Source organism: Cricetulus griseus, chromosome 6 (genome assembly GCF_003668045.3).
Source record: "Cricetulus griseus strain 17A/GY chromosome 6, alternate assembly CriGri-PICRH-1.0, whole genome shotgun sequence".
Taxonomy (NCBI): domain Eukaryota; kingdom Metazoa; phylum Chordata; class Mammalia; order Rodentia; family Cricetidae; genus Cricetulus; species Cricetulus griseus.
The window spans coordinates 91,528,132-91,547,332 of NC_048599.1; the positions used below are offsets into that span (position 1 = coordinate 91,528,132).

At 36.4% G+C, this 19,201-nt stretch overlaps 1 protein-coding gene across 1 annotated transcript; it reads left to right on the forward strand.

The window, feature by feature from the left end:
- The first annotated feature begins 1,729 nt into the window (after positions 1-1,729).
- Zswim2 (zinc finger SWIM-type containing 2) lies at positions 1,730-18,674 on the forward strand. The gene is made up of 9 exons (XM_027420046.1): positions 1,730-1,894; positions 3,046-3,122; positions 4,775-4,815; positions 9,502-9,712; positions 10,967-11,218; positions 13,780-13,864; positions 15,648-15,757; positions 16,645-16,798; positions 17,868-18,674. Exons 1-9 carry the CDS (start codon positions 1,730-1,732, stop codon positions 18,672-18,674), a joined length of 1,902 nt encoding a protein of 633 aa, XP_027275847.1.
- The last annotated feature ends 527 nt before the right edge of the window (positions 18,675-19,201 follow it).

Below are 19,201 nucleotides of genomic sequence, written 5' to 3' on the forward strand. Positions count from 1 at the left end.
ACCTGATTCTAAAGCTGTTTCTAAAGTTTTAACTGTCAGATACAAAAACAAATGTCATCCAGCTAGACTACAGTTCTGTTTAGCAATCTGTACTTTCTCTTTTTAACTCCCATGAGAACATGAATATTGTTACTTTTGCCATTCCTCAAAATGGAATTAAGGAACTATAGTCAATTTATACAATTTATAATTTAAACACGTGACCCTTTCAAAAATAGTATTTATCACATGTGAAACAAATATCATTCTAAATAAAATTCAACAGCTTAAATATTTATTGATGTTTGATTTTTAAATTCCTAAATAACTTTATACATACACACACATTCAGGCACATGGAGGATGATGGGTGAACAGTGACTACATAAACTATCTTCAATATGAAACCTGCCTCATTCTGTTACATAGAAAATATGAATTGACATTCATTTATTCTGAGTTTTTAAATAATAAATGCTATTATATAAAATGAATTTACAATTTATCTTGTTCTCTTAACAAACTTAAAAGGGTTTTCTTAATATATAATGTTTTTCTTTGCTGATGTGTTTGATGGATGCTAATGTTGCAAGTATGGTAGTGTAACTGTTAGTCCTTCATTACTTACTAAGAAAGCCTTAGACCTGAGGTCCCATGGTGTTTATGCAGACAGCTCACATCTTGTCAAGCAGCCCTAACCAGCATTTTTACACTGGGGTGGGATTTCTACCATTTTCTTTTGGGGGATTTGACTTGATCTAGTTGCTGTTTCCTCCCCTGATAAGACTGAGTTGATGCCTTCCTTGTTCCTGTAACCCAGCTACCAAGCAGAGCTCTCTCCTGCTTTCAGTTTCTTGAAGAGAATCCAGCAACATGGTTTCTCGTTCAGTAACCATGGCTCAAACTGTTGATTAATATCTCAACTCAGAAGATAGAAACAAAGTTCAGAAACAACTTGTAGATTGTTGGGTCAACCTTACATACCTTGAAATAACATCTTACACCTTAAAATAGAGATTTCTAAGTTTTAGAGGCTGTAGATACACATCAAATATCCAACCCCAACAAGTAACTTAAGTTTCTCCTAGCTTTAAGACCAACGCACCCACACACAGTCACACACACACACACACACACACACACACACACACACACAGAGTCACACACACACAGTCACACACACACACACGCACACACAGTCACACACAGTCACACACGCACACACAGTCACACACAGTCACACACACACACACACACACACACACACACACACACACACCCCTAGCTGAGCTGGCTAAGGCTAGCCCTATTTAGCCCTATTTTTTTTCAATCTTCCCTCAGCGACTTACTCATTGTATGCTGTTGTGAGCCACTGGAAAACGTTTGTGGAATTCTAAACGTCAGCCATCATGCTGATTTTTTTGGTTATGGATGAAAAACACGCTGAGTGTAACTTTCGCCTCGGGAGCCCACACTGTAACAGGGTTTGCGACGGCGCTAACGAACTTATCTCACCAGTTCTGTGAGCAAATCAGCAAAAAGAACAAGGGGTTTGCAACTGTGCCTGTGGCCCCAGGTGTTGAAAGTCTGTGGGTGGACTTCAGGAATTTCTCCCACCCCAACTACAGCAAGGCACACTGTGGCGCCTAGGACAGAGCTACCGTCACCAAGGCAACAACCCGCTGCACGCTGTTACCATAGAGACCCAAGGCGCCTTAGAAAGCCTAGCTCAGGGCGCCTCAGGCCAGGGATGCTTCGGAGAGGCTGTAAAGCCTCCGAAAGGCGAAGACACTTGAATGATAGCCTCAGCTGGCAGCAAGACCAAGCGCTGAGTAGCAGCATCTATCTCCTGAGACAGATCGGCCCCATCGGCTTTCTATTGAGGGAGGAGGAGCCAGAAAAGGGGGATTTCCGAGTAACGACCTCACCACCCATCTTCCTTGGGGACTTGGGGGATGGGGAGGAGGGGAGAGGCATAGAGGAGGCGAGTTAAGCCAACTTCCACAACCATGAACACACATGGGCCTCACCAGAGGACTCATTCCAACAAGTGCTCCCCAGACTTTAAAACTATGCAAAAGGAAATAGTATTTACCAGAAAAGATTTTTCTTAAGATTATTCTTGATAGTCCGGAGCTTGAATTGCCTCCAACTCCTGTAAGATGATGGACCTTGAATCTTGATTTCAAAAACAAATATAGGAGAGGGTTACATGAATATTTCGTTTGTAGTATATGCATTCCTGAAGCCTGTGAGTGGTCACTAGCCCTGTAAATCAAATGAAAATCCTACTATCTTTTAAAAATTAAAGTCAGATTCTCTCTAATACTCTTTTTACTCGCTTTTAAAACCCTAACAGTTCATCAAAGGGTAGTTTAAATGTTAATACTTTGAAAACCTGTGAATGAATAAGAGCTCCCTTTCATTTTGCGGAAAGGGAACACACGCTTCATATTTACATGTACTCTTGTCTGTCAAAGATGAGCCACTGAACACTTCCCAGTTGCTTTAGAAATTCGAACTCGTCTCATAATTGAGTACTGGATGCAGTTTGTCATTCTGTACTTTGTTCAAAGCGAGCTCTTTTACTTCGCTAATTACACAGTTTATTGAGTTTAACGAACAGTTTTTAGACTACATAGTCTTAATAAATCTAATATTCTCCAATGAAAATAAAGTTCAGATCCCCTTCCCCCCACCAGAGTGAGCAAACACCATCTTACAAGAGGCAAACGCCTTTAACTCTATCCCTTAAAGCGATGGTTTGGAGCGAAAGCTTTTCATTTTAGATTTAATATCACCTCAGTACAGATGTTCTTAAAAAAAAAGTGTTAATTCATAGTGCCAGTTGTTGACCAAGGTAAAGAATACAGAACTGGAAACCCAGGCTAGAATGTCAAGAAAGAGTGTTTCTCAGGTCCTAGTCAATCACAGATGCAGTTCGGAATTACTAAACCGAATTAATGCTTTAAATCTCTTTTAATCTAGTTATTTATCAACTTAGATTTATCCTAACTCTATATAATTAGCTGGGATATTTTTATTTTTCTGTCTTTTATTTTAAAGGTTTTGCTAGGGAACCCTCATGAATGCAACTGTCCGGCGTTTCTGAAGAGGGGGGAACTGTGTAAGCACATATGCTGGTGAGTGACTGCTAGCAACGGTCTTCCACAAAGAAACATGTCTTACCATTTTTCAGGGTTTGAATTCAGCAAGAATAAGGAAGTTTGGTATTGGGATTAAAAGTTAAAGTGGCCATACTTTACCAATGTGTTTCTTAATATTCCAAGTATTCCATTTCAGTCTGAAAAGTGAGTAAATCAATAAAGAAACCTTTAGTAATACAAAGTAGAGCAAATATTGATACATTTTATTGCACAAATGTGAGATCTGCTGATAAAAATCTAGATTACTCTTGAGATATTACTTTCTTCAACAACTTCCTGCCTCCTGAATACCACTATCATGAAAATCGTGTTGCTTTCTATACAACAGGTTTCAGGCAATTTTCACTTTCATTTTGAATACTTTGAGATAAAAATGAGGACTCTAATTGAAGGTTTTCTCTCAAATTTGAAACTTCTACAGTGTTAGGGAAAACTATGTATTGGGTAATCATTTTCCTCACGTAGAAGACAATCTCACCATTTAATAGACTCTACTTAAGTTTGATTTGCTTTCCTATATGAACAAATCAGTTAATACACCCTTTTAAAATTGTTTTTCAAATTTTAGATGGTTTTGTGTGTGTGTTTGTGTGTGTGTGTGTGTGTGTGTGTGTGTGTGTGTGTGTCCCCTATCTGTATGTATGTTTATGTACCACGTGTGTACCTGGTACCCACAGAGGTCAGAAGAGGATGTTGTATCCCCTGGAACTGAAGTTACAGATGGTTGTGAACTGTGATGTGGGTGTGGAGAACTGAACCTAGGTCTTCTGTAAGAATAAGTGTTAGTTACCACTGAGTTGTCTCTGCAGACCCAGGAAATACATTCTTATAACTTATAACCAGGCATGACAGCACACACCTGTACATCTTGTTTTCTAATGCCTTTAATTACCAGGTTTGGGACTGTTCCATTTTGGTCACCTATTATTGAACCTCTGTTATCACAGGTTATTGGCTGTATCTGAAAGAAAGATAAAGGTATTGTCCTTTCAAATATACAATGTTTCACTATAATACTCATGGTAGGTGTCTCTAATAACATTTTATGACAATGCAGCGTATGGTCATTCTTTTTCTGATTTTAATATGCCACAACTCATTCCATATAATATTTTAACCACAAACTAAACACAAATATTATCTAAGTATATAGTGCCTGTTAATATTAATGTAATTAATGCTGAAGCACATTTGTTATATATATTTTTAAATTATGTATTTCCTCCCTCTTCTAAAGTCATAATTTTAGTTAGTGAGAGTTGAAAGTTTTCTGCTGTGCACTAAAATGGTAGATGTGGAAATGCAATTACTTGGTACTCACTTGCTATGAAGTTAAAGTATTGTGAATATCTGGATTTCTTTACTATCGTTAGAAGGACTGTGTCGTGAGAAGTAAATGCATTGTCTCTCTCTCATCAAACTCTTTGGCACAGACATAATTTGCTTGTCAATTTCAGCATCAACTTATTTTCAAACACAACTATGATTAGCATAAAATTAATTTGTTTATTCCTAACATTTTTGCATTGCAAATCAAAGAAATCTCCTTATAGTCTACATGTTTAAGTAGTATGTATTAAGATCATATCAAAATAAATGTTTTAATTTTTTCTACTTGTGAATATTAGGGTGTTGTTGAAAAAATTCAAGCTTCCAAGGGATCATGAATGTAAGTTTTTCTGGCTTTTTATTTCTAATCCTTTACTAATTTGAAATTTTTTTAAAAGGGTTTATTACATAAGCATATTCTAAACTCAAATGCTTATTTTCCTAAAAAATCTAGTAACTATTTCTCCCCAAACTTCTTACACTTCAAGTTGAAACGGTTTCTTCTTAAATTAAAATGCAAACATATATCACATTAAAATTCAGTTTCTTAATAAAAACAAGGATGAGGACCACAGAGATGGCTCAGCAGGTAGAATTGCTTGCATTGCAAGCCCCAGGGCTTGAATTCAGTCCTTGAACCCACATGGTGAGAAGAAAGACAGGACTCCTGAAATGTCCTCTGGACCCCACATGTAAACTGTGGTACATGCTCACCTGAAGGCGCATGCACACATTAATAATGAAAGTTCACAAAAACTGACATGAAATAACAAATGTTTCCTGAAAGTTTGCACAAAATTTAAATTAGAAAAGCAGAGATGAAACAATGGCATTATCTGGAAGAAAATAATTTACCTTATCCTAAGCAAAGGTCTATAGTGGTTTCATATACAAATTTTTTGTAAAATAAATAGAATTTTTCAGATACCAGAATTACTATGACACATATTACATTTAAAACTACTTTGGCTAAACCAGGCATAGTGGTGCACTCCTTTAATCCCAGCAGTCAGGAGGGCACCTGGTGATGAAGCCTATGAGGACCATTCTTCTTTGAACACCACACATACTGACTTCCCCTGTGATTTCCTCTCTAAACCTAGAAATCATGCAAATCTTTATTTGTTCTCTCATACTCTTCTTCCATGTCTAGTCATTCTACAGATCCTGTTTCTTCCTACCTGTGGTGTTCCTACCGATGTTCAACCATCTTAAGTCCTTGTTCCTATTCTCCACAGCTTCACCGGTGTTCACAGCCTGCACTTTGTACCTCCTTGGTCATCATTTCAAATCCTTTCTTGCATGATAGCAAGGTTGTATGATCTCATACATATTTTCTTTTCTACTTCAACCTTAAGTTAAATGTTGATCCTCTGAAAGTTTCATTCTTAATATTGTTTTTCCTTATCATTTCACAAGCTTCCATATTTCAGTTGAAGAACAGAAATACAAGATGAGCCATATGTGCCATTTTGTAACTGCAGTTTTATAAAATTAATAAGTAACAGAAATAATTTTAACAACATATTTCAAGTTAGCCCCATACAGCAAAATAAAATGCCATTATGCAATTGGAATAGAAATTAGAAGCACTTATTCTTTCATTTTTGTTCTGTCTTCAAAATCTAGTATATGCGTTTTAACTTCTCAGGATCTGTACTGGAACACTATATTTCCATTGCTAACATTTGATTTGCCTGTAGTTTAGTGTATGAAAATGTCATTGCTTTGTATGCTAATTTAAAAATAAACAACAAAAAGAAAAATAGACCTACATAATACTCAAGTCATCACAAACATAGTCATAAAACTTTTGTTAACTACAGATCATCAGCTATAAAAGTAATTCACTTTTTTTTAGCCACATTGACTAAATCCAGGCATGTAACAGTTCCTATGGCCAGTGGCTAATATTCAACAGCATAGCTTTAAGTATGTGTGTTAAACACATATTATGAATTGAATCATGTGAATTGCTAATATTTCAATGTTTTCACTTCAAAACAGCATTTATATATGGATCATTCTAATAATTCATGTGGGCTTTTTTTTTTACTTCTTAAAGGTAGAAGCTATTGCTTTTCTAACTATTAATACAGAAAGTATAAGATTATTTAGATTGTCTATGTATTAATTTTGAAATTTTGTTCTTCCTAATGAAATAATTTTAAACATCAGACCTGTTTCTCCCAAAAGTATATTCCTAATCAAACTTAAATATATCATCTAGTGGTTTCTTTTGAATGAAATGATATATAAAGTCATCTGTTCTTTTATTAAATTATTTATAGATGAAATCAAAACCACATTAAAAAAGAAACTTTCAAATTACCACCATAAGAATATATAGAACCTTATTTTCTATGTTGCTTTTATAATTTTATAAAAGTATGCATAAACATAAATATATATGTGTATACATACAGAAACATGTTTTGTTGGAATTCTGTATTCTGCTTTTCTCACACAATTTCCTATTTTCAATTCTATGTATTTGTCATAAATTTACCAAATGACTAATATTCCACTGAATATGGCATATCAAAATTAACCTTCTATTATTCAATACTTAGTTCATTTCTACTTTGTATATTTTAGATGAAACTTTCTTGTTTCAACAGATCACTAATTTTTCAATAGACATGTTAAAATTTTTGCTAGCTTCTCATGCAAATTGCTCTTTCAAATACTTTTTCTGATTTACAATGAGTTCAGAAATGTATAAATGTTTTTCTGTGTTCATGTTTAATAGAATGTAAAGATACTAACTACATATTTAAATCTCTAGTACAAATAAGGATATGTAAAAACATTTTGATGTGTTAATATTACTAACTTTAGGACAAAGCAGACTAAGTCATGCAAAATGTAAAGAATGGCAGATGCAAGTTCATAGTCATTTATTCATGCCTACTAAATTAAGCAGGGGAATTGTTTCCACTCTTCCACATGGCAGACATTCGATACATAAATCCAAAATGCCTCCAATAACTTTTTAAATTTAGAAAGCTTATATGTTCATTTGTTATTATTTATTTAATAGATTTCATCTAATGTCTCTGCCTTATTCTTAGTTTAATTCACTTGAAGGAAGGATAAAATAATCTTTTCTCGATAATTTACTGAGGCAACTGTGTGGTGATGCAGAGATGATTAATTCAAGCCAAACACCGTCCTCCGACCTGAACCAACACAGACACATGTGGATGCCATCAAAACAACAGAAGAGCCAGCAATTTTTTTCAAAGACTATTACCATTATATAAAAAAGATAGGTTTGAAAGGATTGAAACAATCCACATGAAAAGAAAAAAGAAATAGAATTTAACAGTACCAACAAGCCATACGTTTAAAACAATTAATAGAGCCATGGAAGAAACATAAGGAACACATTTGTAAAGAAGTGTAGTCTCTGAAATGTTTTAAAAGAATTTTCAGTTTCATTCCAATAAACAGTCAAAGGATAATTTGAGGAAATCCAAATAACAAATGAGGATATGGGTGATAGCCTTGCAAGTAGGGAGACGCACACACTAAATAAAACTTAATAAATATGCAAATGTTCTGTTTGCCTCATGTTCACAAGAGCATAGGAACATTCAGTAAGTAATGCTTTATTTGTGTGATGGATTGAGGTTGTTTGACAAGGCTAGCTGCCTTGTTAGTATCCTGCAGAATATTCTCGTTGGTCTCATACATTACCTTTTCCATATGATCTCAAGTGCTTCTTGTACTTTCTAATTAATACTATACACACAGAACAGTTCCTGGACAGCTTCTTCTATGAAATTCCTTTTTTTTTTCTTTTTAAGAGGGCAGATGTTGCTGTTTCTTTATGACAAATAACCCTCCTCCTCCAAGTACTGGGTAATTAAAGTGTGATTTCCTCCCACAGTCCACCTGCACCTGACACGTAAACTCAGATAAGAAACAAAGCCTCCTTTATTGAAACGAAAATAACATTTTTTGTTTGCTGTTCCTTTTCAGTGTTTAGTTGGAAGGGAGACTTTCCAGGAAAACAGGGCTTTCACACTCTTGCATATAATATTTAACTTACATGTATTTAAAATATACAAAATAAACAGAACTCGGGGGAGTACTAACAACTAAAATTTAAATTATGCTGTGTCAGGGAGAGGGGGGTGAGCAGGGGAGGAGCCACGGATGGGGAGAAGTCTACAAACTACATACATCCAAAACTACATACAACCCAGTTGATTGTAAGAATAGCAGGATGGAGAAAATTCATAACTCGAGAATGTACAGCCCCAGGGGCAGGCAATTCGGTGCCTAATAGGCTGTCCTGTAAAACACTGTTCAAGTCTGACATGACCTAGATGACCAGAGCACTCTTCTCTATGGATACAAAGCTAAAACAGGAAAGTAGGCACAAATAATCTACCTCTGCATCATCCACCCATTTCACAAACACAGCCTTATGTACCTATTCACTCGCCCCTATTTCCCCTTTATGTCTTCTTACTTACGGTTTATTTTAATTCATTTAAATGTGTATGTGTCTCTGTGTGTATGCCCAAGATGGGGGTGTTCATGTAGTCCAGAAAAGGGTATTGGAATCCCTGGAGCTGTAATTGCAAGGGTGCTGGGAACCAAACCTGTGCCCTCTGCAAGTACAATATGTGCTCTTAATTAATGAGCCATTTTTCCAGCCCTTGTTTTAATACTGTTGTATATTGATGAGGTATTTGCCTACTGACACATGAAAAGACCAAAATGTTACCATGTCAAACCCAGGGTTAACATTATCACATCTCAAGCCTGTGATGGATGCATCCGGCCCTATTTTTAGTAACAAAATGGGAGAGGGGGGTGCATTATTTTTTATAAATCACTCTTTTCTAACCTTTTTCTTCCAAATAGAGTACAAAGCAGTGGTCAGTGTGACTCTAATAATCCAACCAGGACTATCTTTTTGATATTTGAAAGAAAATCATAACTCATCCTATTATATCTTCGTGTTTCCTTTCTTGCCACCACATTCTTAAGCTTTGATATCTTTCGCTAGCTGCTTTCCAGTTGGGTCTTGTGGAAGGAGAAATCAATGACTTGCTACGGGGGATACATCAGGTTCAAAGCCCCAAGCTTGGGGCAAGTGATAAGACTGCACATGTGAAAGAAGATGGCTGCCTTAAACAGAAAGCCATCAGTGCAGAGGACATCTGCCCTATCTGCCAAGAGGTGATGCTGGAGAAGAAACTCCCTGTCACCTTCTGCAGGTGATCAGTTTGTCTTTGGATTCTAAAGTCTTAAGAAAATTCTAGTCTAATATTCTTATTTTTAGAGATTTTTATTTATTTATCATGTATGCAGTGTTCTGCCTGCATAGATACCTGCAGGCCAAATGACCGATCCAGAGCTCATCAGAGATGGTTGTGAGCCACCATGTGGTTGCTGGGAATTGAACTCAGGGCCCCTGGAAGAGCAGCCAGTGCTCTTAACCACTGAGCCATCTCTCCAGCCCTGTGGTCTGATAATCTTCCAAAGTTACATTGTGAGATTACTTGAGAGACAAAATGAAAGCTTCCACTGTGTCTAATCCTATTTCTTTTGTGTTCTTTTGTTTCCTAATACGTGTCTTATGGGATGCCTTGTTCAGAGGACACCTTGTAGAGGTTTATTTTCTCCTCCTGCCTCAGGTGTTTCAGTGACCAGTGTGAACTCAGATCCATGGGTACCAAGAGCCTTTACTCACTTGGCCATTTCACCAGCCCTTGATTTTTCTTTATAGAGGGTGAAAATGATACGATTGCAACAATATTTTCTGAATGTAACGATTGTTTTAGTTTGAAGTTATAAACAATGTTTTCAATTTTTAAGAACTTCTATCTTCTAACTTAAATGGTTGAAATTTTTACTTAGTAAAAGTCCTCACTGAGAGAATCTCATTCATACTATTTTCCACGGCACTCAGAAGTTGGACTTTAAAAATTGGAGTAGCCATTTGCTGCTGGAATTCTCTTCATTTTCTCTCTTGTATACGTCCAAATAGTTGACTCCTATTTTGCAAGTTTCTATGTGTCTGCTTTTATTGAGTATTGAAAAACTACTAACTACTTCCCCAATGTAATTTTTCCCAGTAAATGATTTGATTGCTCAAATGATTAAGATGCTACATGATTTCTCAAAGAGAGAAAGGGGGGTAGGACTCACTCCACCCTCTATTTAAAGAATTGCCGTTTTCATTTTCCTTTGTGCTGAAGCTACTCTCATTCAGGCCTTATGAATGAAACATAATTTTATGATGAAATTTTTTTTACCATTTCCTTTAAATGGAGAGAATTTTATATTTGGAATTCTGGTAAAGATGGCAAAGTATATTTTGTTTATTTGTAATCCAGCTATATCTAGAAATGAGTTCACAGTGCATTTTCATAAGGAATAAAGATGGTCCCAAAGAGATTTTTAATTTAAATAAGCATTTCTAACAAATACATACAATGAGTGATAGACTTGAATTTTATTTCTGATAGATTTGGCTGTGGCAATAACGTTCATATAAAATGCATGAAGATCTTGTCTAGTTATCAAGCTACAGTGTCAAACAGCTCCATGGTGAAATGCCCACTGTGTAGGGAGGAGTTTGCACCATTGAAACTTATCTTGGAGGAATTCCGAAACTCTAACAAACTTATGACCATATCTGAGAAAGAACGACTAGACAAGCACCTCGGAATTCCCTGCAATAACTGCAAACAACTGCCGATCGAGGGGAGATGCTACAAGTAAGTCTCCCACAAAGTCCTAACTCTGCACAGCAGGGCATCTGGCTTTAAGCTGCCCTCTCTCGCCTTCATACTTGCTTTGTGTGATGGCAGCTTGTTTGGGATTTCTTTGTATTTTCCTCACTTTAGCAAGAGCATTAGCTTTGCATTCTCGTGTGGGCTGGCTGTGAAGCAGTATCTGGAAGCTCCGACATTAGGCTTACTTTGTGAGTTTCCATGTTCAGAGTCCTGCTAGAAATCTCACATCTTATAATACTGTGGACTATGGATGAGGGGTCATTGCCAAATTCTCCTACTAGTATTGAAATTGGCTGAATTTTTTACCCATTCCCAATCACCCCAGATTACAGACTGTGTTCCATCTACTTTGAGCATTGGTTTTGTTTTCATTCATATTTATCTCAGTGATAACAAAAGCAATACTATTAGTAGAGGAAACAGTTTGACTATTTTATGTGTAACCCCTACACCTACCTATGACTACCACAACTACACAAGTGCTATGCTTTGGTAACTACATTTTCTTAAGTAAAAATTTAATTTGCTTATATACTTTTAAATGTTTTGTTAAAATCTTCATTACAATTTTCTTGAAATATATCAATCTACTTTTCTGTTTTCTGAAGTTAGACTATGATGAGCCAAATTAAATATGTTTTGTAACTTTCTGATAAAACAAGAATGTTTTTTAAAAATTCCAATAGTACTTTATACCTGTGTTCTTCAATTTTAAGACTGCTTTCTGTGCTATACAGAAGAAAATATCATTAACAGAAATGGCTGGCCTGAGAGGATGCTAAGGAGCCATTTAACTCGAGCAAGACAGAAGTTGTACAGACATTTAGGATGAGGTAGGCTAGCTCAGGAATGTTGGTTCTAGAACGGTGGTCTTTCGGTAGCTGTTGTGTGGACAGTTTAATCATTTTCATGACAGTGGATTGGAACAGTTAAGCACCAAATACAATCTGTGAGAGAGAAGACTGGGAAGAGGAGCCATGGGACACAGCAGAAAATTCCTGGCCCTTTACTCGTGTATTTCTACAGGTTTAATGTGCATGCGGCTCAGCTGATTCAACGAGAGCTGGTCAACCACTGTTGGCTTGGATTTGTTGAGGATGGTCAGCTCCTTTGCAGAGTCTTGTCTGTTTTCTGTCTTCCAGAAATGGCTAAGTTGATTCTTTCTGTGCCATGCTCCCCTGCTCCAGGCTCAGTCTCGTCTTATTTTTCAATTACAAATCAAAGCTATATCTGTGACATTTGTGACTCCATCTTCCACTCTTTCCTTCAAGTATCAGACATTTCTGTAAGCCCCAAAAGCTGATTTGGCAGTTTCCTCTTCATTAGTGTGTCACGATGCACTGATTCATCTTTTAGGTTAGTTCATAAAACATCAGATGTATGTTAAAGTGCAGTTACTTAGGTTTTTATCCCAGCCTACTCTGATGTACCAAGAGAATTGCAGCACTGCTGGTTTGTGATATGAATTGCCAAGGATCCATACATATGGACAGTAGTAATAAATAAATTAATACTTGCATCTTCTGAGATGTCTGAGGACATATTTTTCTTATTTCTCAGGGGAATTGCTTTCTAAGCATTAGAAAATTTGAATTTAAAAATAAACTCATTTGACTAATGCTCACAATATTTATTTGGTGAATTTTGTGACAAGTAAACTAAAATCTTATATGGTAAAACTTTTGCTAATAACATAAGCTTGAAATGGGATTCTAAGAAAAGTTATATTTTAAGATTGTATTTGTACTTGTTGAGACTCCATACATTTATCTTTTGTGGGGAGGAAAAAAAGAATATGATTCTGTGGGCAAAGAACCTGCCAAGTGCAATCCTTCATGTGACAAATCATAAGTCTATGGGCTTAGGTCCCATGGAATGCTAGAGAAAGAAATCACTGGGGATTAAATAGACCTGGAAAAGCCTCACAGAAAGGACATGGAGGAGGCAAAATAACAACAGTCTCCAAATAAATCCACAAGCTTATTACAGAACCTGAATACCTGGTTCCAAGTTAAGGGGAAATAAGGTTGCAATAGAGTTAACGTTTCTTGTCAATTGACCTTTAAATAAGATGACTACAACCTAGATAAATCCAGAATGATTGCAAGGGCTCTTGAAAGTAGAAGAGGGAGGGGAAACAGACAAGGAAATATGGTTATGGAAGAAAGGCAGATAGTGCTGTTAATTACAATAAAGATGGGGTCTTACCACAAGCTAGGAAGTGTAAGCTGCCTTTAGAATGTGGTACAGCCAAGGAAACTGCTGTTCCTCTGCAGCCTCAGAAAGTGACACAGCCAGGACAACACCTTATTTTTAACCTTTTGAGACTCATCAAGCTGCCTTTGGGCAGAACTGTCTGATAACTGTGTGTTATTTTAGCTAACAAATTTATAGGAAATTCTGCAGAAGCAATAGAACACTAATTCACAATGCGGCCAGAGTGAGCTTTGCCATGTGTGGATCATTCATTAGAGGGATACTGAGTCAACACCAAGGCAATGATTGGATTTCTCTCTCCTGTGTTTTAATGTGTTGTGTTTCAGGTGCACTGAGTGTGTAGAGTATCACTTATGCCAGGAATGCTTTGACAGCTGTTGCCATCTTGCCCACACCTTTGCATTTCGTGAGGTAAGGTGCCCACCTTAAACTGAATGTGGCATCCGTCATGTTGTAAAATCAGTCAGCCTAAGAGCATGAAACGTAGACAGCACTCTGGAATAAACTAACTGATTTTTATTTTAAAAATTACTTCAGCAATTCTCCTACAAGTGTGTACAAAGCAACCAATTTTCACACTGGTGCTTTATAGGATCCATCACAATAACAAGCCCTGTGTATCACCAGGAAACTTTGAGAACAGGTACTGTAGTCCTCAGCCTGAAAATGAGTGATAGAGTCCCTAGCCGGTGGGCAAGCTTATTATAACATTTCTGACAATCATTATAGTTTTCTATTATAATTTTCTCTTGCCCGCAGTAATAATACCTAGAACTTTTAGGCATTCACTGAATTATGCTTTTTTTTCTTAGTTTTTTTGAGACAGGGTTTCTCTGTGTAGCTTTGGAGCCTATCCTTACACTCGCTCGGTAGACCAGGCTGTCCTCAAACTCACAGAGAGCCGCCTGCCTCTGCCTCCCAAGTGCTGAACTGTGCATTTTAAAAGTATCTCCTGAAACAGAAAGGGTATGGTATAGGTAGGGTGTTAGTTGAGGGGCAGGGGAGGAGGGGAAGGAGAGGGAATTGGAATTGACATGTAAAACAATCTTGTTTCTAATACAAATAAAAAAAATGGAGAAAAAAATAGTTGATAAAAAAGTATCTCCTGAAGCCAGATGTGGTGACAGAGACCTGTCATCTCAGCACTTGGGAGGCTAAGGCAGGACAGTCCCACATTTGAAGCCAGTCTGAGTTACTTAGTGAAACCTAGCATTAAATGTATAAATTTATATTATACATATACATCCTGAAGCTGAATAACCTTTTTCTTACCATAACAATCAAACGCCTATCATTATAATTAAAATATTCTTAACATTAAGAGGAACTGGACAAGCCAGCAAGACAGCTCAGTGGGTAAAGGTGTTTGTTGTTAAGCCTAGTGATCCAAGTTCAATTCCTGGGACCTACATGGTACAGAAAGGACCTATTCCTGTAATTTAATTTCTGTCTTCAATGCAAGTGCCATTGCATGTACACACATACTCCCAGAGAGCATGGGAGCAGGAGAGAGGAAGGGAGGGAAAAGAAGAGGGAGAGAGAAAGAGGGATGGGGAGACAGAACCAGAGAGAACACTAAATAAAATAATGGAAATAGGAGAGGAGAAATAGTAATGTTGGGCATAGTGGTACATGCCTATAATCCCAGCTGCTCAGAAGACTGGGGATTGCAAAGACAGTCTGGACAACTTAGGAAATCCTACCTCTGAGTTTACAAAAGAATAGGATAGAGAGATTTTTCATCTGGATATTTGCTGCTCTTCTGGAGGACCCACATGGTGACTCAGAACACTACTGTAACTCCAGTTCCAAGGGATCTGGTGTTGTCCTCTGTCCTCTGTAGGTACCAAGCATGCACGTGGTACACAGATACATATGTAGGAAAAACACTCATACACATAAAATAAGAAACATTTTTTAAAATAAAAAATAAATTAATGAATTCAAAGTAGTGGGTATAGCTCAGTCTGTTGATTAAACCCTCAGTGTTGATTCTAGCAGCCTCACAGTAGGACATGAGAGCCACTAGTAATTAATAATTTTAATGTCATAAAGTAGATACTCCTACAATGAGCATTTTACAATATTATATTACCTATATATAATATTACCTATATATAACCTTGATAATCTAATCAGAAATAATTTTTATGAATTACAAAATAACATCTGCTCATTTTTCCACCTATTTCAGAAGAGAAACCAAAGATGGCGATCAGTAGGAAAAAGATCAGATGTTGTAAAATATTTAGATATTAAAAACGAGGAAGAAACAAATACTCCATATCTTCAAGAAAAGCAAGGGTGAGGGTCTCAGCAAAGATTACACTTCTTGTGTTACAGGATCTTTGAATAATTTTGTACTTGCATGGGTTATATGTGTTCCTGGGTTTCATATTTATTGAAAAATTGTATATGTATGCCAAGTAATATTTCATATCCTGTGGAAGAGCAAGGGTATTGAGCAAGTCTACTCAAATCCAGTCCTGGTAAAGCATGGTCAAGTGGTTTGGGGATACAAACTTCACTTCTTTCTGCACATTTTCTCATCTTTGAAACAAGGAATAATTTTATACCATTATGGACATATATCTGTAGAATAACACAAAGTGTTAACTTTTCTGTGACTATATGAATATGATCCAAAATAGCTCCTTTAGCTAAGCTTGTATTTTTAAAATATATTTTGTCAGCATTAGCACTTGCTAATGGCACTGAATACCTTTATGTTAATCGTCAATGTTTAAAGTTATACTGTTACTCTAACAATATTGGAGTAAGTAAAATAAATTATCTCACAAATTGTCATCAACTAATTGACATCAATACCCTTGTGTGTTTGAGCTTACAATTGACAAGTAAATTAGTTTTTGTTTTATAAATGTATGTCTAACTACTTGCTCCAAGTGAAATAATTTCAGCTTGTGACTGAGAATTTTTCCTTTTACTGACTTTAAAGTATAAACAAAAATTTCATTAATATTCCTACTACTTGATGTGGCTAAATTGAAATGTGTTTCTTATGAAGTCATCTCTACCAGATTCAAGATCTGTACAACAGACTTATCTCTGACTCAAGAAAACCTCAGTTCCATTGTATTGTGTACGTAGAAATTTGTGCTTGCCCTGTGTTACTGTCTCATCTGTAATCCCACATGGGCACTCAGGTCTCTCTGTTTATCTTTATTCAGTGAGTTTTGCACACCAAAGCATGCTATAAAAGCCCTGCCTCTTCTGCTGATAACAAAGAACAGCAAGCTGCTTGCTCCGGGGTACCAGTGTCGACTTTGTTTGAAGTCATTTTGTCTTGGTCAATATACAAGACTGCTACCGTGTACTCACAAGGTAAAAGCCATGTCGTTTTCATCTCACTTTTTCTAAAGGACCACTTCTCATGAGTGAAATGGCAGTCGAAGTTTCCCCTTTCATTTTTGGTTGTGCTCCGTGCAGACGCTTGCTCACTGGCACTGCGTGTGTGGACAAGATGCTGCAGTGATCATAGCTTGCCCCTCATGACAAATTTACACTGAGGAGGACTTGCTTCTTTATACACTGTCTAGTTAGGATAAATGACACTTTAACTGAATTCTTTTATGTACTTTTGTTACCTGTGACATGACAAAAGCCTATAAAATTCTAGAGTTGTGGCATGTGTTTTTACAGTTCTCTAGGTGAGACAGAAATACATACCGTAATTGAAAATTATTCATAAGGACTCACTAGAAACAAAGTTCAATGTCACTTGTCAGCCATAGTTAATAATCATATTTTTTCCTGAAATAACATTACTTAGATAAACATGTCAAACTTTAAAGTCACACTTAAATGGTCTGATAGTATTTTTTTATGATAAAATGTATGTGAAATTTTACATCTCATGATTTGCTTTCAATTCTAGTTGATTATTACTTTTTGATTTTTATTTGTTTTCTTTCATTGGAAGTAATTAGTATGAAAATTACCTTTAATGGTAAGTTTCTAACCAAGTTTTGGAGGTGATGTATTTAAAGGGCTTAGCATTTCACTGTGGAAAATAGAAATCAGTCAGTATAGGCATAGTGTTTATAAGGGAACTTCTTCAAAATATTTTCATAAAACTTGATAAATTGACATTCTCATCCTGGGCTGGAGAGATGGCTCAGTGGTTAAGAGCACTAGGTGCTCTCTTCCAGAGGTTTGAGTCCAATTCCCAGCAACCACATGGTAGCTCACAACCCTCCTTAATGAGATCTGGAGCCCTCTTCAGGCATGCAGGCATATATGCAGACAGAACATGGTATACATAATAAATAAATAAATCTTAAAATAATTCCTTCTCCTATGCTCAATAGTTTCAATATACAACTAGGCTGGCAATTTTTAGGCAAGTTGTGTTACTGTAGGTCTGATTAACTTACAACATTTTTGTTTCAAGTTTCACAGGAAATGTATTGACAATTGGTTATTCCACGAGTGCAATGCATGCCCTATTGACAGACAAGTCATATACAACCCACTGCTCTGGAAAGGCACCACCTTGGATGGACAAACACATCAGTTGGCTTCAAACAAAGACATCACCCATTTGTCAAAGCAGCAAGAGCCAAAATTTTTTGTTCCCGGCACTGGGTTAGTTTTAAAACAAAATAGAACTGGAGTTTTACCTAGCGTTCCTCAGTGTAATTCTAAAACATTGACTACATTGCAAAATCCATCAGACGACTATCAGAATATCACAATAGATGACCTATGTTCAGTCAAATTAGATAATTCAGATTCAAGAAAATTAGTCTATGGGTATAAAGTTAGTCAGCACTTTCCCCCATATCTAGAGGATCCAGCCACTGGATCATTTGGGCAAACACCATCTCAAACATTCCTTCCCTCCCTTGTTCCTAAGAGTATTATTTGTCTTCCTGGAAGGGAAAGCCCACAAGTCTATGAAAAATACCACACTGGCCAGAGTCAAAAGACGAGAGGTTGTGACCATGTGAGCTCTAATGGAAAGAAATCTCTCGGTGCTAAAGAAAGACAAGACAAGAGATCAAGTACCTTACCTACAGAAGGTTTCAATCTTCCTATCAACTGGGGAACAGCAAGACTTAGTTTGTCTAAAAGACATCCCAATTCCACAGGGAAAGTTAGAAAAAAATATAGTCGTCCACCCAGACGACCTGCACACCCTGCTTCACAAACACAAAGTGCTGCTCTGTCTTTAATAATGGAAGGAATTCAATTATGAAAAAAGCCTTCTTATTACATCAGAAATTTTCAAATTTTTAATATACAAAATATTTTACTTGTAGAACATAAGAGTTGATGTATGCTCATGACAGATGTATATAAAATAATCTATTGTCATTTTTGCCTGCCTGTCTCTGAACATGTTACTGAGCTTACCGAGGTCACCTTGCTACATGGGAGACTAAGCCATAAGTGTTTTAATGAGAATACTCAAGATTTATGAATTGTGAATAAGTAATAGAGCATTCATATCTTATTTTATGATTACTAATTTTTTTCACTAAGAAATTAGATTTTTGCTTGCTTTGAGTCACTGAACTAGACATTGGATAACATTGCATGCAGGATTACTTCTGGGGAGCTACATAGATTTCTCATTTTTCTTGCACGAACAATCACTGAAAGCTATACAAAAATCCTAATAGTGATTTTTTATTATGTTTCCTTAGAGAACTTTTATTACATATGAAATGAAACATAATACAAAGCATAATGTAATAAACTATGACATTTATAGTGATTTTG

Bases quoted from the DNA above. Each gene is read 5' to 3' on its own strand.
- Zswim2 (XM_027420046.1), top strand. From the start codon at position 1,730: ATGCTTCGGAGAGGCTGTAAAGCCTCCGAAAGGCGAAGACACTTGAAT. The intron at 4,816-9,501 runs GTAAGTTTTTCT...ATCTTTCGCTAG, and splicing joins GCTTCCAAGGGATCATGAAT to CTGCTTTCCAGTTGGGTCTT. The intron at 16,799-17,867 runs GTAAAAGCCATG...TTTTGTTTCAAG, and splicing joins TGCTACCGTGTACTCACAAG to TTTCACAGGAAATGTATTGA.